The following is a 23,178-nucleotide window of genomic DNA, read 5'->3' as shown; positions in this document are numbered from 1 at the left end:
ATTTGTTCAGTTCCCTATTTAGCCTTTTGTTTATTTTTCTGTTAGACTCATCCAGAACTGAAAGATGGATATGGAAGTCTTCTGTCATCATTGTGTTCCTGTCTGTGTCTTCATGTAACTCATATATTTCCTTTATGAATGTGGATACTAAGGCATTTGGGGCATATATGTTTTTGATAATAGTTTGTTGTCTATGTTTCCTTTCAGAATAGTATAATTTCCTTGTTTAAACCTGTTTTTTTAATATTTGTTTTGTCAGATAGCATAATGGCAACTCCTGGTTTTTTTGGATTTACTTGATTCATAGCAAATATTTTGCTATCCTCTTTTGTGTATGGCTGTTTATTAAATGTGTTTCTTGTAAGTAGCAGATTATATGCTTTTGTTTTCTTCTACAGTCTTTCACTCTTTTATTTTATTGACTTGTTTAAACCATTTAAAGTTATGAGGTTTATACTTTCTTTCATTTGACTCTAATATTGTTTTTTTAAGTTATGATTTTTTTTTCACCGTTTCTGCTGTAAACACAGTTCTGTGTTCTATCATTTACTTTACCTTAATCTTTTTAAAGATGACCCTGTTGCATTTGCCTCATACCTCATCCCTTCCTCTCATTTGTTACTCCTTTTCTTTTGGGATTTAGCTTATTAGTTCCTTTTTTCCTCTCCTGCTTTTATCTGGTTATATAATTCTTCCCCCTCTTTTCCCCTTTTGGTCAAGTCAATTCACCTTTCTTTCCCTTCAACTAGTCCTGTTCATTAGGTTTTAAAATATCTTTTTTTTTTTTTTTGGTGCTCCTTTGCAAAAAGATTTCTCTTACTCTCTTCATTATTCATGCTCTCTTTCTGTTTACTTTAGACCTTCATCTGATTCATGACCCCTGTAATTATCTGGTATATCTGTTATCTCTATTTCTAAGGTTCTTAGGAATTTTTAGACTTTTCTTCTACTTTCTGCTACTGCCTTACAGAAATTACCCTGCATATTGCCCTCTCATTGAGCAGTACTCTTTTGTTTGTTTGTTTTTTGGAGGGGGGAGGCAGGGCAATTAGAGTTAAGTGACTTGCCCAAGGTCACACTGCTAGTAAGTGTTAAATGTCTGAGGCCAGATTTGAACTCTTTAGTCCTTCTGATTCTAGGGTATGTGCTCTATTCACTGTTCCCTGTAGCCGCCCCTGAGCCTTACTCTTAAGACAGTGCCAATTACTCCATTTTTTAGAGAGGACACTACTTCAAGTTATGGCCCTTACCCACTATGTCCCTGATGATATAGCCCACCACTGAAACACATTCTTCCATGCTTACGCCCCCCACTCCCATTTGCCTCAGAATTTCCCCCATTCTCTTCTATTTTTCCCAGTGACAGTCAATTCCAGGAATTCAAATTCTGTGCCTCCTAAAGTTGGATGAGTAGACTTTTCAACCACTGAAACCCTCTGACCACACTCATAAAACCTACATCTCCTTTCACAGGCCATCTTTCTTCATCCATAGGAGGATTCATCAGTTGAACTCCCTCCCAATACCAAGCAAAGCATTCTTCCTTTTCCTCTTTTTTCAAACCTTCCTCATTTCTCTTCACTCACTCACAGTAAGTGCTCTTCTCCTTATGGGATCACATCTTTCCTTCATTGCTGTAGATTTGACCTTGGCACATCACACATTCATTTCTATCTCCCTGTTCCCTTAACCTACTGTAATGGTAATGAAATTTAAAGATCCCTTTGTATTGGAAAGCTAAGAGGTACTTAGCACCTAGTTCAAATTAAGCCTCTGTTAAAGAAACAGAAGGTATGAACTCCTCTTGCTAATTTAACAGGAAGGGTCTGAAAAGTTAGGAGCAATACTGTATATAAGGAAAAGCCCCAGAGAGCAAGTCAGAACTCCTTGGGATAAGCTTTGAGGAGGCTGAAGAGGAAAGGTCCAGGCTGGAGAGAATGATTTTGATTTTGGGAACCTGGATGAAGTGATTTTGATTCTGGGAACCAGCTGGAGCTTCTGCTGGGGAGCTACCAGCTTCTCCTGGGAGCTGCCAAGGACGGAGGAAGCATGACTGAGGTACTGGTATTTTGTTTGAACCTGTTTGTGGCTTTGTTAAGCCCTGACTTCACAGAGACTGTGAAGGATTTAAAGTGGACTGGACACTGTGAGCTTCAGAGTGGAACAGGAACAGCACAGAGAGCTGACAAGGAACTGGGAGCTGTCTGCCTTTGAACCCAGGTGACAGTTTGGTGAATCCAGATAGGAGCTGGGACTGCGGAAGGGGATCCAGAAAATCTGAGAGACTACCCCGAGTAAAGCTGAAAGAAGACTTTACTTGGATAATGTGTAGTGACTGAGAAGAATGTAACTTATTTGTGACTGGGGGGTGGATGGCCTGTGTATTTTACACTACCCCAAGTGCTAAGTAGTGACTGATATTGTAACTTAGTGTGCCCCATGAGTGGAGATCTTTGACTCTTGTATTTTGTGACCTTTAAGGATTGCAGCTTCCTTAAGGATGATTGAGTGATCGAGTTGATTGAGTGACTGAGTTACTAAGTGATTGATTGACTAAATGATTATACTTTGTTCAAAAGTGTGTGACCACTGTGGTGAAAACTACATGGCCATTTTCTGTGATAAGTTGTAACTTTGTGAATGCTGTACCCTGATTTACTGTGAATGGTTTGCTCTGCTTTGTTATTGAATAGAGTTCACTGTACTGTGTAATCAGAACCTTGAAAAGCTGTTCACAGCAGCATTCTTCTGGAAAGCTGCTCGTGCTTGGCTTTACACCTACCTTTTATATCTGTCTGTCTGTCTATCTATCTATCTATCGATCTAATCTATCTCCCTTTATGTTATAATGTAGTCCCATGTAAAGACACTGATTCATATCTAGGCAGTGTTAACGAGGTTCTGGCCTTGTTGTGTCTGTGATGCCCCAGGTATGCCTCTTTCCTTTTATCTCCACGGGACGAACACCTTCACCACTGTCTCCTGTTTATTTAGAAAGCAGTTTCTAACTGGTCTCTCTGCTGTCACTCTTTGCTATTGATGACCTTAGCAACTACACATATTCACTCCTGCATTTTTGTTGTTTGGGACATTTGAGAAGCAAATAATATCTTCAGTAACACACTCCCTTTTATTACTGAACTTCCATCTTTTTTCATTTCTAGTTAAGCTTATATTTGCAAGGTAGGTCACCCTGTGCTACATTCTGAGCTCCATTGCTCTTCAGAACACATTCCATGCTCTCCTATGTTTTCTGGTAGGAAAAGAATAGCCTTGTATTATTCAAACTTCCTTTCCTTTGTATTTTAAAATCTTTTTCCTGATCTTCCCACCTAAGAACTTGTTTCTTAATTGAATTATTAAATTTAACCTTAATATGTCTTGGAGTTTTCAGTCTTGATTTTTTTTTTTTCTGGAGGTGACTTGTGAATTTTTTCAGTTGGAATTTCATTTTCTTTGTTCCTGCATTATGGTATTGAAGATTTTTTTTGTCCCTTCATGTTCTTCTGGGAGACCCTTTATCCTTAGTTTGTTTATACACATCCTATATTTGAGGTCATATTTTACTTGCATTGTGAGCATGTTGTCTTTGTTTGCTTTTCTTCTTATCAGTTGTCCTTTTCTTCTCTATATTTCTGCTACCAATCTATTTTTCTTTGGTCAATCTTTCACATTCCATTTTCTATTCTGCCCATTATTTTTGTTGTATAGGCCATACATTCTGCTCTCATAATTCTCATTTCTCTTTTGAAACACTCAGAAATAGTATTTCTTTTCATATTCTGACATTCCACAGGGTCCTTTGTCTTATCAGGTATTGCATCGTTTTGTTTTGTAGAATTTATTCATGGATTCCTAAACTTGTTTATTAGATCTGGAGGCCATATTTCTTTCTGTTAATGTTTTCTCTGTTGCTTTACCTACTTATGTTCAGGTCTTTGAGTTTCCTCCTTCCTGTGATCTTTGGTAATATTAGTCTCTTCTCTTTCCCCCTGGGGGGGTTTGCCCCTTCCTCCCCCCTCCCATTTTCATCTATTTACTTTTATACTCTGTCCCCTCTGGTGGTGGTTTCCTTGGGGGCTATTTCAAAGCATCTTGGCCTCCTGTGCTGGGCAAGTTACAGTTCACCAGCTTAGGTTTCTTTCCCAGATGACTTTTGGGTAGTCAGAACTATCCGCAGCTGGATTTTTTTTCTCTCAGACTTAGTGGAGCATTATATAGTCCCCTTCCCTCCCTCCTTAACAGTGTCCTGTCCTGATATCCTATCCCACTCCCTCTGTTTCTTATTTGTCTTGCCTGGACCAGCGGTCCAGAGTCCTGACATGCTAGTGTGGTAGGGTTGTGCTACTTCTAGGGGATTGTCCACCTTGGCACAGGCAAGTATGCCTTGCCTGGTACTACAGGGTGGTCCTTCAGCACCAGAAGACCTGTTGTGCTTGCAGTACTGGCAGTTCAGAACTTTGCAGCACTGGTTGTCAGGTAGCCCCCAGAAGATTTTGTTCTTAAAAAGGTGCCTCCTGCCATGATCACTTGCTGATAAGATCAAAGCATACCTACTCACCCTTGAGCCAGGGTCCCCATAACACTGCAAAGAAGGAGCAGGGACTAGGGTATAGGTTTGGGCTTTGTTTCAAGCCTGATGTTTGTCAGTATGTCAGGTCCTTGTGTCTGTTAGGTTTTTTGTTTGAGTGTTTTGTGTTTGTTTTTTTTTTTTTCTAATTAAACTGCTTATTAAGTAGTTCTTATGGATGAGGCACTGTATTGGGCACCTAGGAGATACAAAGATGGAAAATAATGCTTCCTACCTTCCAGGAATTTATAGTCTAATGTGGGGGACATGACATGGGCGAACAAGTAGATTATAAGGTAGAATATGATGAAAGCAAAATAAATCTAAAATATTAGAAAATGAAGGTAAGATCATTTTTTTTACAGGAGGAATGAATAACTGATGTTCATATAGTACTTTTAGGTTTGCAAAGCCTTACAAAGATCCTATGGTAGATTCTGCATAGCAAATAATGAAATGAAAGGCCCAGTGAGGTTTCATACTCCACTTTTCCTCATTCCAAGTCCAGCACCAATTTCCACCATACCTACATTACCACCACCTCCCGCCCTCCCCCCACCCTCCTTTACCAAGGCTAAGGCTTCATGGAAGAAATAGCCCCCTGAGCTAAGAATTGATGAAAGTAATCAACGGGCAGATATTAAGGAAGGTGTGTCAGATATGAGGTAAAGTCTAGAAAAGAAATTACTGTGCAGAATAAGATTGGACAATTATTTGTCCGGGTCAGGTGGAGCAGAGTGAGTGCATGAAGTGAAGTTGAGAGATGAAAAGGCAACAGAGAGCCACTACAGGTTTTAGGCAGGTAGCCAGATTATTTGGCAGTTTTGCAAAGTGTGATTTAGAGACTAGGATACAAGAACGGTGATATACATTTTGTTTTTCTGAACCATTACTTTTCACCTCTATCCCGATACAAAAAAGAGCCTATGCCATTTTTTTTTGCCTCCAGTTTCAATTGTGTTGAGCAAGTGAAAGGGAATGCTTTTGCTTTTCCCCCCTGGGCTCATCAACACACATGGCAGCCCACAAAGACATAGAAGTCACCCCTCTTCTCAAGTAGACTTGCCTTACATGCCGAGACAGAAGTCAGAGGTTGGCATTTCTCCAGGGATGTTCTCAGGGAGTAAGCAGTCAGTTACTGCACTAGCCAGTAAAAGATCTATCTGTCTGCAACTCACCAGGTCTTATGATCTTCACTACCTGTTGTCACTTTATTACAAAATAATATATTGTTGGGTCTCTTGCCGGGATTCTGGGCAACTGGTTTTCTTGAATCTTAAATTGCCCCAAAAGCTCAGTGATGTCCTCCTTTGTCATGGCAACATGTTCTAGGTGTTGTACCGCGTTGAGTGTAGGAGGTGCAGTTGAGGGGTTCTGAGTGAGCTCAGGGTCAGTGAGTGTCAGTTCATGAGGTTTTTTTTGTTTGTTTCTTTTGGATTCTAAGTGTCTAAGTGAAGAGAGCTATAATTGCTTTAACTTTGGCACTTAATTTGTATTGAAAAAGTCTGATAAGTTGTAGTCATCCAAAAAAATATCTAGTCCTCCATCATGTTGTTCATGTGATTCAGAAGTTGCTGTCTATTTTTTTATATTATTATACCACTCATTTCTGAATATATTTCTGTTTCTCTATAGTAATTTATTCATTTTTTTATATTTAGTAAAACTAAAACCTTACACTTGAGGACCTAAAGGGCCACATGTGGCCTCAAGGCCAACTAAAGGTATTCGTGTCCTTATTTTACAAGTGAAGAAACAGTAGCTGGGAGAAAATCATGGTTCTTGTCCAAGATTAACGTGTTAGTAAATATGGGGATGAAATTTAGAAACTGAGTCTTCCTGATTATAAGAGGAGCATACTTTCCACTTATGCCATGTTGCCTTTCATTCTGTTCAGTACTCTCTTCGTGTAAAAAGCTATGACATTGAATTTATTGTCCCTTACCCTATATTTCTTGAATGGGCTCACTCCAATTCCTTTAAAAATGTACATTTTTCATTGGTCAGTTTTGTTGATCTTTCAGTACTCTATAGTTTCAACATAGTTGACACATAGAGCTTTGATTTATTTATCCATTAGAAGGAAAATTGGAAATATAATCTTTTATAATGGATGCAAATAAATTATAATCTTTTATAATGGATGTAATTCCCAGCTCTCACTTATTATAGGCCCTTTATTAAATTGTTTGTTTTTGGTTTTTATGCTAGCTATATCTTTTTTATTCATATTGTACTTTTGGTGAATTTATATACCTTCATGTCTTTTTCTTCTATTACCTATATCAAAGTCTTAAAAAATCTTATGTCAGTATAGTGTGTGTTTGTGTGTGTGTGTAGTATGTAGTATGTATGTGTGTGTGTCTTTGTATGCTCAATCTTGGATTTTCTTGTTTTGTTTGAAATATTCTGGACAGATCACTGCTGGAATACCTGTGTGCCACAATTTGGGAAGGAAGTTAATAAATTAAAGGGCATATAAAAAGAAGGCAGCTGGGATGGTGAAGGACTTTTGAGTCCATGACACAAAGATTGTTTGAAGAAGCTGGGATGCATCTGGAAAAAATTTGAGAGGGATTCGATAGTTGTCTTTTGTAGAGTGATCCCATGAAAGAGAGATTTGCTTTGTTCTGGTTAGCCACTAAGGGTAGAAAGAGGGGCATTGGATAGAATTTGAAAAGAGGGAAATTTAGGTTTGATGGGTAGAAAAAATTTCCTTACAAATAGAGCTGAATAAGAGTGAAATGGACTATCTCTAGAGATTATCAGTTATTGAAAGTCTTCATGCAGGGGCCAGATGACAATTTGTTGAGTATGTTGTAGGGAGGGTTCTTTTTCCATGATGTTTTGGATTATACAGCTGCTGAGTACTTTACCAACTCTAAAATTCTGAGATTTTATGATTTTCTTAATTGTAAGGGTGATTTTGGATTTTGTTCTCCCCTCCCTCAATCAATTCGGAAGCAAAGTTGAATTGTGTCTTATTTTTTAAATGCTTAATATACATATTTACACACATATTTTACACATATATACTTTTATATCTGTGTTTGTTTATGTATACACATATATGAGGGAGGGATGGGTCTGTGTATATGTATGCATTTGTATGCATAACACAATGAAACTGGATGTATAATTGACCCTTCTGGGTACCATTCATCATGTTCCTATTTTTTTTCTTTCTTTTAAATGCCTTACAATAAGTATTTTGGAAACAAACATTATTACATTATTCCCATTGAACTGATTCTAACCACGAGCTGTTTAATATTATTTAGCATTTGTTGTGACTTACATTCCTGATGTTCTCTTTTGCTGTTTATATTATATTATTTTCTTTCTTATTTTAAAAATTATATCTCTAATTCTTAAAGGGAATATTTGTTTTTCTTGTAATAACTACAACATTTCAACTCTACAGATTCGGAGGAGGATGCAGAGCTTAAACTTGCCCAAGAACGGGCTGAAATAGTTGCCAAATATGACCGAGTAAGTATCTGTATTTACTTTTTTGTTAGTTTAATTTTATCAAAAGGTTAAAAATAGAAATCCGTTGACCTGGAGAGCTTAAATTACAAGAACAGTTTATTTATTTCAAGTAAACATCATCTTTTTTCTTCAAGTAAACATTGAGATTATCTTTTTTCTTTATTGTTTCTATAGCTCATATTTAGTGGGGGTTTTTTGCTTTTAAATCTCCATTGGTATAAGGCTCTCTTGTTAAGGAAACTTTCTTCACCAATACAGATTGGCATTTGCTTTGCAGCTTGGTCTGAGAGAGCTGCCCGGTGACATTGGGAGCTAAGATGAACTTACTCAGAGTAACATAGTTAGTAGCACCATAGGCAAAATCTGGATTCAAGGTTTTCTAACTCAGGACCAGTTTTCTATCTTCCATGCTATGGCTGCTTTTCATACATTGTATTAGTTCTATTTTTTGTTTTGGTTATTAAAAAAAACTTGTGAAAGATTCTTTTTTAAAAGTCAGAATTTTTTCACTAATATGTGATTATATATAGTAATGTATGCATATTCTATACAACTATGTATAATACATATATTATATATAATTATGGTGTTACGTGATTATATGTAAGCAATAATTATATATACAATAATGCATAATTCACTAATGTATATATTGCATTAATATTTTATCCTTTTGCTTATAATCATTACATATACACACTAAAATTCATGATTGTTCATTTTTATTCCCTATTGCATTTCTCTTCTGTTATTTATTCTGTTTGGTCCAAACCTGTGTTTTCATTGCTGTAGGGAAGCTGTTGAGGAATTTCACTCTTCCAGTCAGTCAATCAGCAAACATTTCTTAAAGCCAGGTACTGGGGCAGGTTACTGATGAAGATATAGATAGAAAGAATGAATCAATTCCTACCTATAAGGAGCTTACACCCTAATGATATAGCTGTGCACCTTCTCATCTTGGAGGGCACTGAAACATTAGGTAACTTTGTAATATTGGAGAGAACAGTAAAAGCAGATGTTATGGTGATTCAGGAACCTAGGAGGCGAGCATTTACACTTTGGTAGTAACAGCTCTCACAACAGTAGTAAAGAAAATGAGGTTTGCACACAAGTATTGAAATATACTAATTAACTAAGAGTAGGGTGTTTGTAAGTTGTAGTATGCCTGCATCAGTTATATTTTCTTCTTTAATTTCCCTATGGAAAGAGTTCAACATCTCCTTCAAAAGGAGAATTCTCTTATTTGTGGCAGTGTATTATAATGGAAAAAAAACACTGGATTTGGAGTCAGAGGATCTGTATTTACCTCCTAGATCTGCTACTTATTACCTGTGTGACATCAAGGGAATTGCTTATCCTTTCTGTGACTCATTTTCTTCATCTGCTAAAATGAGAGTATTAGAGTAGATGTGATTGTTAGAGCTGCTTCCAGCTTTAAGTCCTATCAACCTCTGTTTCTCATTGAGCAACTCCTTATATTTACATTGCCGTCCTATTAGGAAGATCCCCTGTGTATAACACTAGCAATCATTCCGTGTTTACATTCCACTATTTATTTGTCATGTAATTTTCACCCATGATGCTTTTGAAACAAGTTTTACTTTATTTTCAGTAGTTTTAGTGTTATTAAAGATGATATATAAATAAATGTATTGGAGAAGAAATCTCAAAGTTCAGCATTAACAGCCAATTCACATTTAAAAGCTGTGTTTTATCACTTCTTATTTAATGTTTATATTTAGCAGTATAGTATTATGGTGCTTTTTCTACTCATCTCCTTTACTAGCTGATTGCTGGTCTTAACCAGGGAATCAGCAAGTTAGTATATATCAGTCACTAAGTATAAGTGACAAATGCTGGGATACAAAGACAAGAGTGAACAGTCCCTTCCTTCAAGGAGTGTACATTCTATTAGGAAAATAAGTATTTAGAAATTGTGAGATAATATAAAGTACTTAACAAGTCTTAAAGTACTATATATATTTCACCAATCAGTGAGCATTTAAGTGCCTACTATGTGCTAGGCACTATGTTAAGCACTAGGGCTACAAAGAAAGGTACACTCCCAGCTTTTGAGGAGTGTGCAGTCTAATGGAAGAGATGGCATACACACAAGCCATATAGAGGGGGGAATTGAAGATAATCAACAGAAAGGAGGCACTAGAATTAAGGGAAATTGGGAAAAGCTTCCTGGAGAAAGTAGAATTTCTAACTGAGACTTGAGGGAAGCCAGGAGGCAGAAGTGAAGAGAGAAAGCATTCCAGGTTTGGGGGACAGCCAGGGAAAATGACTAGAACTAGAAGATTAGAGGTCTTGTTCGTGGAACAGCAAGGAGGTCAAGGTTACTGAATTTAAAATTACATGCCAAGGTGTAAGAAGACTGTCAGTAAGAGGGAAGTAGCTTATAAAGGGCTTTGAATATCAAATAGAGGATTTTATATTTTATCGTGGAGGTGATAGGGAGCCACTGGTATCTGTGCTTCAGGAAGATCACTTTGGCAGCTGATTAAAGGATGAACTGAAGTTGGGAGACAACAACCAGACTATTTCATTACTCTGTACATGGTGATGAGGGCTTGTATCATGGTGGTGGCATGTGTTTGAGAAGAGAAGGGAGCACAAACGAGAAATGTTATGAGGATAACATTGACAGGCCTTAGTAATAAATGGGATATAGGAGATGAGAGAAAGAGTTGAGAAGTTGTCCTCATGGCACCTAGGTTGTGAGCGTGAGTGACTAGGAGGATGGCTACTCAACAGTAGTAGAGAAATTAAGAAGAGAGAAGGGTTTTGGACGAAAGATAATATTCAGTTGGAGAGGTCCACTGGGCAGTTGGGAGATGAGAGATTGGAAATTTGCAGAGAGATTAGGGCTGGATAAGTAAATTTGAGGATCATCAACGTAGAGGTGATCATTGACTCCATGTGAACTAATGAAACTCCCAAGTGAAATAGAATGAAGGTGGAATTGAAATGTTCCCAAGACAGTGCCCTTTGATGTACTCGAGATATAGTGGGCACGACTGGGATCCAGACCTACAAAGGAGACAGAGAAGGAGTGGTCAGATGGGTAGGAGGAGAACCAGGATAGAGTGCTGTCATGAAGACATAGAGAAAAGAGTATCAGGAAATGACAGTGTCAAAGTCTATCAAGAAGGGTAACGATTGAAAAAAGACCATCAGATCTAACAATTACATAACTTTGGAGAGAACAGTTTGTGTTGAATTGATGAGATTGGAAGCCACACAATATCAAGGGAATGAGAGGAAAGGCACCTATTGTAGATTGGCTTTTCCATGTCTTTAGCCACAAATTGGAGCAGAAATAGAGGTTGATGGTTATTGAGGATTAATGGATCAAGTGAGGGGTTTTTGAGAATGGGGAAAACATAGGCATGTTTGTAGAGATAGCCAATAGATGGGGAGAAATTCAAGATAAGTGAGGTAAAGGAGATGATAAAGAGAACAATCTATTGGACAATACTAGATGGCATGAGATCACTTGTGCATGTAGAATTATTTTCTTTGGCAAGAAGGGTCACTTCATTATAAGAAACAGGGGTGAAGAGATTGTCCCAGAACACATCCGGGAGATGTAAGTTGAGGAAGAGGGAAAAGAAGAAGCTCTTTGCTACTACTGTTAACAGTATTTATTAATAAAAGTGGTTTTTGATTAAATGATAAACAGATTACAAGTTCTTGTTGCTTTTATCCTACCTATGTACACTAATCTTTTGAGGGAAGAGACATTCTCCTGTTTTTATATATCATTTAGATGTTATTTTTTTTTCTAGGATATGACCTTCTTTGACGTAAAGCGAAGGTCCTTTGTAACCTAAGCTATATTACTCTCTCTAGAACCCTTTGTATTCTTCTCCATGTTTAACTTAGGTTTTTCTTACTGCAATTTAAAGCTTCTGATTATTATATACTAAGTGTTTTAATCTTTAAACATGAAGTTAACTATAAATTCTGATTCTTATTATAGACTAAATATTCCCCCTCTCCTTTAACTTCTTTTCTTACAAACTCTTCATACATCCAGAGCATATTGTTCAAATTGGTTATCAAAGTCTGTTATTCCTGTTTGTTTGTTTTTTTAATCTTAGAACAAAAGATTAAGTAATGATATTTATAGGGCAGCTAGGTGGAAATGTGGATGGAGTACCAGGTCTAAAGTCAGGAAGATTCATCTTTGTGAACTCAAATCTGGCTTCAGACATTAGCTATGTGACCCTGGGCAAGTCACAACACGTTTTGCTTCAGTTTCCTCATCTGTAAAACGACCTGGAGAAGGAAATGGCAAACTACTCAAGTATCTTTGCTAAGAAAATCCGAAAAGAGGAGTCACAGAGTCAGACACAACTGAAATGACAGAACATCATCAATAATATTTATAAGAAAAATCCATGACAGCTCAGGATTCCCAATATCCTACATATTTGGAGACTATGAAAGAACAAATTGAGACTGACAGATTAAGAATCAAATTTTTCAGCTAAAAATAGTTCCACTAAAAGTGGCCGTGAAGCATTATAGTAGTAATATACCTAGTTATTGTTATCCCTCCTCCATTACAGTAGTAATGCCTCATGGTGATGGGGAGGTAATTTAGGAGTGGACTGCAAGTTTTGACAGGCCCTCCAAAGTGGGATAGATTTTAAGAACAAAAACAGAAACTGTATCTGTGTGTTTTTTGAGGGCTAGCCTAGCTAGCTGTGCAATGCATTACCCCCTCACCTTTGCCTTTTAGTTTTCTTGATTTAGTTCCAAGTTTACCATCTTCAGAAAGCCTTTCACGGTCCTCCCATCTGCTAGTTTCTTTTCTACACAGATTACCTTTCCTCTACTCTGTATATATATCTTCTGTGTACCCAGTTATTGTGATGTTGGCACCTCCCTTAGGATGTGAGTTCTTTGATACTTACTACATTCTAGGCACTGGGCTAATTTCTTTATATATATATATATATAATCCCTGGCAATTAGCCCAGTGCCTAGAATGTAGTAAATATTTGATAGGTGCTTGTTGAATTGGTGACAAAAAAAACTCACCAAAAGGTTGAATATAGCTCATTGAGGCACAAAGGGATTGTTATCTTGGCATTTCCAGATACCAAACAACAACAACAGCCCCAACTTGAAATTTAGGTTAAAATTTTAATTTTATAAATTAATTTGGATGGCTACTTTTTGCCACAAACTTACAAAGTTGTCTAATATAACAAAGCCTTTGAAACAGCTCTGAAAGTTTTTTTTATCTTTAAACAAAATTTTTATTTGGAAGATTCTGTTTGGTGGTCCTCTTAGTGATGCCCTGGATATTTTCTTGTTTCTTAATGTACTTTTCAGAAAGAGATGGATTGATAAAATTGTTTACTGATCTTTGGTATCTTGGTTTAAGAACCATGGAAATAGAGATTTTTTTTTTTAAGTTTGGAAAGTCATTTTTATAAAACAGAAGTGCTTTTATTTTTAAAATGCTTTATTAATTTCTGATTTACATCATTCATTTCTACCAGATTTTGAGTTACAAATTTTCTCCCCGTGTTTCCCCTATCCACCGCCCCAAAATAGCAGTCCCATAGGATATCCCCTCCTCCAATCTTCTCTCTCCCATATTTTCTCCCATACCCCTTTCTACTTTTCCAGTGGATCTCTATGCCTCAGTGCCTGTATATCTTATTTCCCAATTACATGTAAGATAGTATTAATAATAGTGTATATACATATATATATTTGAATATTTGATTTTAAAACTTTCAATTTCAGATTCATTCTCTTCCTTCCTTGTCATCCACCCATACTGGGAAGATAAGCAGTTCAGTATAGGTTGTATATGTGTGGCTAATGCAAAACAATACATAGTAGATATATGGTAAAAGACTGACTATATTTCCCTCCCTCCTATCCCACCTCAGAATTGTTTCATTCTCTGCTTTGATCCCATACCTTTTCAAAAGTGGGTGCTTCCAACTTCCCTCCCCCTCAGCCTGCCCTCCCTTCCATCACCCCCCCTCTCATTCCCTTCCCCCCTACTCTCCTGTAGGGTGAGATACCCTATTTAGTGTGTATTTCATTCCCTCCTCAAGCCAAATTCAATGGGAGTAAGGTTGACCCATTCCCTTTTGCCTTCCTATTCTTCCTCTCCATTGTAACCACTTTCCCTTGCCTCTTCTGTATGAGATAGTTTACCCCAATCTGTCTCTCCCCATCTCCTCTCATTATATTCCTGTCTGACTTCTTAATTTCACCTTTTAAGTATCATCCCTTCCTGTTAAATTGGTCCTGTGCCCTCTATCTATGTGTACCTGTAAACATATATACACACATTCACATATGTATTCATATGCCCATATACCCTCATATATAGACATATATATATATATTTCTAATCCCTTCCAACTACTGAGAAAAGTTTCATAAGTTACAATTATTGTTTTTCCATGTAGGAATGTTAAAGTTCAACTTTGATAAGTTCCCTATGATTTCTTTTCCCTGTTTACCTTCTCATGCTTCTCTTACTTCTTGTATCTGAATGTCAAATTTTCTATTCAACTCTGGTTTTTTTAGCAAGAATGCTTGAAAGTCCTCTATTCCACTAAATGACCATATTTTCCTCTGAAACATGATACTCAGTTTTTCTGGGTAGGTGACTCTTGGTTTTAATCCCAGCTCCTTTGCCCTCCGGAATATCATATTCCAAGCCCTTCAGTCCCTCAGTGTAGAAGCTGCCAGATCCTGGGTTATCCTGATTGTGTTTCCACGATATTCAAATTGTTTCTTCCTGGCTGCTTGTAATATTCTCTCCTTAATCTGGGAATTCCAGAACCTGGCTATAATATTCCTAGGAGTTTTCTTTTTGGGATCTTTTTCAGGAGGTGATCGGTGGATTCTTTCAACCTCTCTTTTGCCCTCTGGTTCTAAAACATCAGGGCAGTTTTCTTTGAGAACTTCCTGGAGGATGATTTCTAGGTTCTTACTTTGGTCATGGCTTTCAGGTAGTCCAATAATTTTAACATTATCTCTCCTGGATCTATTTTCCAGGTCAGTGGTTTTTCCCGTGAGGTATTTCACATTGCCTTCTATTCTTTCATTTGTTTGGATCTGTTTAACAGCATCTTGATTTCTCATAAAGTCATTAGCTTCCGTTTGCTCCAATCTAATTCTGAAGCAATGATTCTACCTCATTGAGCTTTTGAGATTCTTTTTCCACCTGGCAAATTTGGCTTTTCAAGGCAGTCTTCTCCTCATTGCCTTTTTGAGCCTCTTTTGCCATTTGACTCAGTCTGTTTTTTAAGGTATTATTTTCCTCAGTCAGGCTGTTGACTCTCATTTCATAATTTTCTTGCATTGTTCTCATTTCTCTTCCTAATTTTTCTTCCACTTCTCTTATCTGCTTCTTAAGATCCTCTATGGCCTGTAACCAGCTTGTATTTTCCTTTGAAGCTTTTGGTGAAGGAGTTCTGACTTCACTGTTTTCTCCTGTTCCATGCTTTGCTCCTTTTTGTCCCCAAAATAGGAGTGTAATGTTGGAATCTACTGTCTGCTTTGTTTCCTTTGCCTGGGCATGTTGCCCCTCAGTCACTTGACCCCTGGGCTTTTTGCCACAGTAGGACTTTGCCACCAGACAGGGGAGCTTTCGTCCCAAACGCTGGGGTTTTCTCAGAAGCCGGAGGTATTAGATGGGAGCCCTCTCTGAGGTCTCCACACGCTCTGGCAAGCTGGACAGACACCCTAGGACCTCCACCCTAGACTGCAATCTAGATCCAAGAAGGTTAAAGCAAGAGTGATTACCCCTCAGACTGGTGCTTGGTCTCCCTATACTCTGCAGGCCAGGAGCTGAAGCTGCCATGTGGCACTGGCTGGTTATGCCGGAGTTTCAGTGGCTTCTCGCCCCGGGGGGCAAAAGCCATGCACTCCCACTTACTGGGTCCCAAAGTCCAGACTGCACTGACCTGTCACTTTGTCCTTTGCTTCTATGTGTTGATAAATCTAGAAACAGCCACAGCTGCTGCTGATCTGGAGTCCCTCCAGTCAGCTGCTGGTCCCGCCCGCCCTGGGGCTAAGGCCTTGGCGTGGGGCTGGGCTCAGCTTCCAGAATGCTGGGCTGGATTCCTGCCTGCTGGGCTGTCCTCAGCGGGAAGTTAGCTTCTCTGTCATTTTACGGGTTCTGCAACTCCAAAATTTGTTCAGAGTCCCCTTTTTACATGGATTGGGGAAGGTCGTGCTTCTACTCCGCCATTTTGGCTCCGCCCCCTAAAACAGAAGTTCTTGAATAAGATGGATTATGTTACTTTTCTCCAGCTGTTACTGTTGTCATTGGGAGTAGTTCCTTATGTAAAATGACATAGATTTTTGGTTTCTTGAAGGAGTAATACTGTGTAATGAAAAGGAGTCAGAAAGACCTTGGCTAAAACTTTAGCTGATAGTTACTAGCTGCATCATTATGGCACATCATTTGACTCTCTGAGCTTGCTCATCTGTAAAACAAATAATCCTTTTTACATAATATTTGGTACTGCATGCCTCATAGGGCAAGGAAAGCACTTTATAAAATTTGAACACTATGGAAAAATATATGGCATTAAAATATAGTTAATCATTACATAAATATTCACTCTTTTCCCTTTTCTTACCTCAGGGTCGTGAAGGTGCAGAAATTGAACCTTGGGAAGATGCTGATTATCTTGTTTACAAAGTCACTGACAGATTTGGCTTTTTACAGTGAGTTACACAGATTTAACATAACTATTTAATTAAGAATATTTTTATGCAATTATTGCAAGTATTGATTTGAATTATTTTAAAGATAACTTGTGAAAATAGTAATGTACTGAGTAACTTCTAAATGGTCCTTTATTATACTTTCAGTTATAAAATTCCCATGGTTTTTTAGCCTTTCTGAGTGAACTACTGTGAGAAGTAACAATTTTTTTGTGTGCCTTTTCTTTTATTGGAAAAAAATTAAATAAAACTTATGACTATTACTAATATTTCAAAATGAAATAAAATTAGGAGCATTCTAGTTTTAAAATTGTTAGGAAAATTCATTTTAAAAATAATTAACACTCAGCAGTTTTGCTGTTAGGTGCATGAAAAATGAATGAACCTTGTAAAGAACTGTTTTAAACTATTTTTCATGCATATTAAGGAAAGGTAGCTAAAGATTTTTTATACATATAGGTGGTTCTGGTACCAAGAACCTAGAGTGTCCTTAAGAATTTAAAAAATTATAGGTAAATGTGTTATTGGGGGTCTTTTTGAGGCGGAGGAAGAAGAGACTTTTTAATTATTCCTACTCATCTTCATTTGGCTTTGGTGGAGTTGAGATTTGTTAGACATTTTAGAATTTTTATTTCTTTTTTATTTTAGTCTTAATTGTTTTTAGTTGTTCTTTGGTTGCTTTTTGTTGTTGTTTTTGCTTTATTACTAGTAAATGTTTTGGACATTGGAGGGATATGTGTTTTTAAAATTGGACATCTTAAAAGATAGTTTTCCTGTGTTATTTTTTTTAGTGTAAGAAAGAAGCCTATTAACACTGAAGTATGTGTTTCAGAATATTTTGCTAATGTTTGAGTATTGCTTTGCCTTGGGCACACTTCAGACAGTAGAGTTCAAAACTTATGGAATGAGACAGTTGTACCAGCTTTCATTCTCTTAAACTGTATTCTTTAAATGTATTGAATTTTCATTAGCTTCCTAATGTATTCTTTCAGTAAGTAGCAAAAATGAAAATAAAGAAGCAAAGAAATGAATTTCAATCAAGAAATGTTAGATATTTCATTAAATTTTTTTAAAAGAAGCCATCAATTTTTGCTTTAATTGCTAACTTCAAGTAAAAAAACTTTGATGCTGGACATCTGGAGGTGACCTCATAGACAGGATTATAGCTCGGGTTTTTTTTTCCCCATGGCATTGTGGGGTTTTTAGAGATGTAAAACTTATCCACTTTCTCTGAGGAATTTAGAAGTTGCTTCTGGCCATTTCTTGGCTAAAGGACTATAAATAATCTCCTTGCTGTGTTGGTTTGTTGTTTTTCTAAAATGGTTAAGTACTCTCTGTTATGGTTTTTGATTGGATGGGAAAGATGTCTCAAATACAGATATCAATAGAATAGCAAGCTTTTCCTAATTCTTTCATTTAGAAGTGATTTCCCCTTGAACCTTGAATAGTTCTCCCTACATCTGTACATTTTCTATTAACTAATCTTGTTCTGTTTGTATTATCATTAATTTTACATATGTATATGTGTGTTTATGTAATATCTATCTGTATACATCTATATATCTCTAGCTTCTCTTTATCTGTCATATTCCCTTACTAAATTGAGGCTAGAGACTAAAATTTGTATCTTCTTTGGTGCTTAGAGCAGTGTTCCGCAGGAAACAGGTATTTAATAAGTGCTTGTTGAACTGAATTGTTCAACGTAATGTAGTATTGCTTACTCAGCAATACTGAGGAGACATTATTTTTCTGTTATAATGTTGTTTACTTCAGTTCTTTTTGAATCTTTGTTTCACAGATATATTTCAAACTTAAATTGTCACATAGTATAGACCAACATATGACAGTATATAGCTAGTTTGGTCCTCCAAAGAACTACAGAATGAATGTTGAAGAAATGAAACGAGACTGGCCTGTTGGTAAAACAGAAGTATCTTTGTATATTGCTGAGGAATGAGGTTTGTTTTAGATTTATGCCCGGCTGAAGGAGTTATACTTAGGGAATGGAGAGATGTCATGTTTAAGTATCTAGAGTTCTTGTTTATAGAATAGTTACTCTGCATTCAATCTGCTGAACAAAAGATAGTCTTTATTGAGCTATCGACAGTGCTCTTTACTTATAGGCTTTCAGCCTGTCAGGTTATGAGTTAAAAGATGGGAGAAGGAAAAGAGGAGGAAAAAAAGAAGTTATTTTAAACTAAAAGTATACCTAAAAGGGAAATTTTATCATACTAAATTTAAATTTAAAAAATTCCAGCAAAAAAATTTTAAAACAATTTAGTAATGTATGTTTATATAATTGTGATAGTCAGCTTGAATAGATCACCCGCAGTTTACAATAAACTTTTGGCAAATCTGAAAAGCTAAGATAAAACCTTTATGATTCTAAGTCTTCAGAATCTTCTCATTTGAAACTACAGTTTAGATTTGCTATGGTGTTGTTGACATACTTTAAGATTCTGAGTTGAAAGAATGATACTATGTTACTTAAGAGTAACAGAAATATATACCCTGAGTTAATCAGAAATTATAGGTACTAAAATAAACAGCATATTTTTCTTATTTACACTCAGCCTAGAAGATTCAGATCATTAAACAAGATTTGAAGTTTTCTTTTCAACTCATATAACATTTATTTTCTTTTGTTAAATTTAATGTAGCCATTTATTGATTGACCCAAAGCAGAGGTTCTTAACTTTTTGTGTATCATGGACTCCTTGGTATTCTTTCAAAGTCTGTGGACACCCTTCTCAAAATACTATTTTTAACTACATAAAATAAAATTTATGAAATTACAAAGGAAATCAATTCTATAGAAATATAGTTATCAAAAATATTTTTTTTCAAAACTACTTTGTAGGGGCAGCTAGGTGGTACAGTGAATAGAACCTTGGCTCTGGAATCAGGAGGACCTGAGTTAAAATTCTCCTTCAGACACTTGACACTTACTAGCTGTGTGACCTTGGGCAAGTCACAACCCCAATTTGCCTCTCTCTCAAAAACAAAACAAAACTACTTCATGACCTGGGAAGGGATAGACACTTTAAGTGATCCTGATCTTTCTGTTTCATACCTTTGTCCCCAACCTTGCTTCTTAACTTCCCTTCCCTCCCCAAAGAAAAATAAACATTTAAGTAGAACCATTTTTTTAAAAGTTCATGGGCTCCAGGTTAGGATTGATGAAGAAGGATAATGTATAGTGGTTGTGGTTCTGGGATAAAATTATCATCTCTACTAAATTGGCCAATCAACAAGCATTTATTTTGTACCTGTCTTGTGCTAGTCATATAGAGTGCAATGGACATGTTTATTATCCCTAGTTACGATAACAACAGACAACAGTAGCTGTAAATCTCCTTGTATATCTGTAGGTGTGTTATTAAAAGAAATATAATGGTATTCTTGAACATAAAATTGTATCTCATTAACACTTTCCCTCCCACAGTGAGGAGGAGCTTCCATACCACAATGCAGCAGTAGAAAGGGTAAGTTATACTTTATATTTATTTGTAGCTTTTATTCTACACCTTTTATTAGGAAATCCTTCCTTATAATGCATAAAGTAATCAGATCCATCATAGAGAATTTAAAGACATCTTTGCTATTGGAAGTTTCAAAGATCATAGCATTTAGCCTTGATTATATCACCTGTGAATTAAATTTGATATGAACAGTCCTTAAAAGATATTAAGAGTTGGTATAGGAACTTAGAAACAAAATATTATTGTTATTGTCAGACAGAAATTATATTCTGATCTTAACAGAAAACAGGAGAGTTAGGAGAAAGCTGGCTTGATTTGAGACCTATAGCATAACCTGAAGATTTAGCTAAAGTTGGTCTTGTTCTTACACATGTAGATCCATATACATGTGTAGATATGTTTCCATAATATATATGTAGGTACAAATGCATCATATATACAATCTGTTCATTGATTCAACCTTTATTAAACTTTAATGAGAATACTGTGTTTAAGCACAGCAAGAGAAAGATAAAATTTAGATAAGAACTGATCCTTGCTCTCATTCACTCATTCTTTCAACAAATACTAAATATTAACTATGCTCTGTGAACTATACTGAATGATGAGGATATAGAAACAAAAATATAGAGCTTCTAGACTAATGGGGGATAAAAGCACAAAAACAAACTGTAAGATACAGTATTACCTAAGTACATTAGGAACATACAAAACAGTGATATAGGAGACCTAAGGAGAAAGGTTATTAGCAACTTTGGTGAATCAAAGAAGGCAAAAATGGGGTATCTGCCAGTTTAAGAGCAGCCTTGAAGGATGTATAGGAATTCAGAGGTGAAGAGACACAATGAAATACACAGCTCTACATATTTGCACTTAGTTTAGCAGAGCATTCTATGATTTCCTGGTTATTTTTATCAACTCATAGTTGATAGAACCTGTTGATTCTTTAGAGATATGTGGATTATTCCCTTGGGCTTTGGTTATTTACCTGACATTAGATAATTTAGAGGGACGGTGTGGGGATAGTAGTCATTTATTACTTTAATTTTTCTCCTCTAAGGCAGAGGTCATAGTTATTGCTATTTGTTATAAGCAACATCCTTGAGTCTGCTCTATCTCCTAGAAGAGTAGCTTGGGAAGTAGCAGGATTAAAATTCCATATTTGTGAAGCACTTTTCTGTTGTTGGAAGGATTTCAGGATGCTCTGTTTTCACAGCTAAATGACTGATTTCTAAAGACTTTAAGTTAATGGCGATTGATTTCCCCAAACTGGCTATCGACTCGGCATATTTCTTGGAACAATAGACTGAAAGTCTCATGCCCTGAGTTCCAGGCTTAGCAGTGTCACTCACTAGCTATGTGACCTTGGTCTTTTTGAGGACTTTTTTTTCCTCATTCATAAAATGAGCAGCTTGGAGAAAAAGATCCCTCCAAAGCCACATTGAATAAATATATATTAAGTACCTACTCTGTGCAAAAAAATATTCAAAATCCTCAGAGAGTTACATAGATCTCAAAGTCTATTGTGTGTGTACATATATATGTATGTATGTATTTTACATTTTGCAAATTATTTTTAATAATTTCTCATTAAATGTTTAATATGAAATTTCTTGAGTTTTCCTCTGTTCTATTTATCTTTTGAGTTTTATAAAATGGAATGTATTCTGTTTTTTAAAAATTACTGACATTTTACTTCAGCATAGATTGACATGAATCTTTAAAAGAGAGTAATACAGGGAAGGAGGAAGAATTGTCCTTTATAATGATAAACAAAACATAAACAGTCCAGTGACTTATAGCAATAATACCATTTTCTCCCATGGATTAGACTAAGCTTATTTTTCATACTGTGAAGGGATATCAGAATATGTCTCTGTGAATTCTGTCAAAAGCAGACCCTTGCTGAGTCCCTGAAAAGTTAGTATACATAGATTTGAGGTCATCTTCTTAACTTCAGATAGCTGTAACTTATTGTTTGTGGTAAGACAATCATTTACTTAGATAATCCTATGTATCCTGAAGAACTAGAAGTAGTTTTGTGATCAGAAGTAGTAATATAATTGCATTATTAAAGGAACTTAGATTATATTGCCAAATGACTTGAGTAAGATATGAGGGACAGAAAAGCTTCCCTGCTTATTCTCCTGTCTTATTTGTACTATAGTCATGTCTCATTTTCTGCTTTTTCTTTATTCTAGTTACTGTTTGCCATTTTTTTTCTCTCCCTTTGAGAGAGAATTTCCCTTTGCTGCTGAAATGAGCTCTTGTTCATTTAGTTTTTGATGGACAGCTCTCTTGGTGAATGTTTTTAAACTGATTTTCTTTGTTGACTCCGGTGCTCTGAGTAGTAGAAGGTATTTAATTAGGGGTAAGAGCAGAACCTCTACAAAATGCCAGATGGGAACTTAATAAGAGAGTGGTGATAGAAGAGTGGGCTGTTAAATTCAGTTTTGTTGCTGAGCATTAGTGCCTGTCATTAGTTTTGTATGAAGTTCTACATTTAATATTTAGGTAAAATGAACTCTCCAAGCAGCTAATGAGGAAAGTTAGTGAGGAAAGGGACTGAGTCCTGGAGACTGGGGCCAAACAGGATATGAAGTGAAAAGAATCTGTTCTTTTCACCTTCCTGACTTTCTCCTGGCTAACATGGGTTGTTATAGCAGTTGGAAGAGTATCACTTTAACTTGGTTCAAAGAGAGTGCCTTATTCCTAGAAAGGAAAAATAAAAACATTCAAAATGGTTACTATAGTTAGCAGTTAAACAAATTTTGCATAACTTACACATGGAAATATCAAGTATTTGAAAATTGCCAGTCAGTATTGAAAAATAGACCATAGACATTGTGTGTGTGTGTGTCTCTATATCTTCACAAATACACATGTGTAGAAGAACTCCTCAAATTT

The 23,178-nt window shown here is 36.3% G+C and overlaps 1 protein-coding gene across 7 annotated transcripts in view; it reads left to right on the top strand.

The window, feature by feature from the left end:
- Positions 1 to 23,178, top strand: part of LOC138175982 (USP6 N-terminal-like protein) — a 202,750-nt gene that overhangs the window by 100,764 nt on the left and 78,808 nt on the right. For 5 of the 7 annotated variants that reach the window (XM_069106635.1, XM_069106633.1, XM_069106636.1 and 2 more), the window contains 3 exons: positions 7,995 to 8,062; positions 16,707 to 16,789; positions 20,235 to 20,274. In XM_069106635.1, coding sequence (XP_068962736.1) covers positions 7,995 to 8,062; positions 16,707 to 16,789; positions 20,235 to 20,274 — 191 coding nt within the window. Of the gene's footprint in view, positions 1 to 7,994; positions 8,063 to 16,706; positions 16,790 to 20,234; positions 20,275 to 23,178 lie in introns of those variants that run through there. The other 2 variants (XM_069106638.1, XM_069106637.1) reach the window with 2 other exon arrangements.

This window comes from Petaurus breviceps, unplaced genomic scaffold (assembly GCF_028583685.1).
Source record: "Petaurus breviceps papuanus isolate PSGF00001 unplaced genomic scaffold, PetGlider_PUasm1.0 80, whole genome shotgun sequence".
Classification (NCBI taxonomy): Eukaryota; Metazoa; Chordata; class Mammalia; order Diprotodontia; family Petauridae; genus Petaurus; species Petaurus breviceps.
This window is presented reverse-complemented; position numbering and strand designations above follow the sequence as displayed.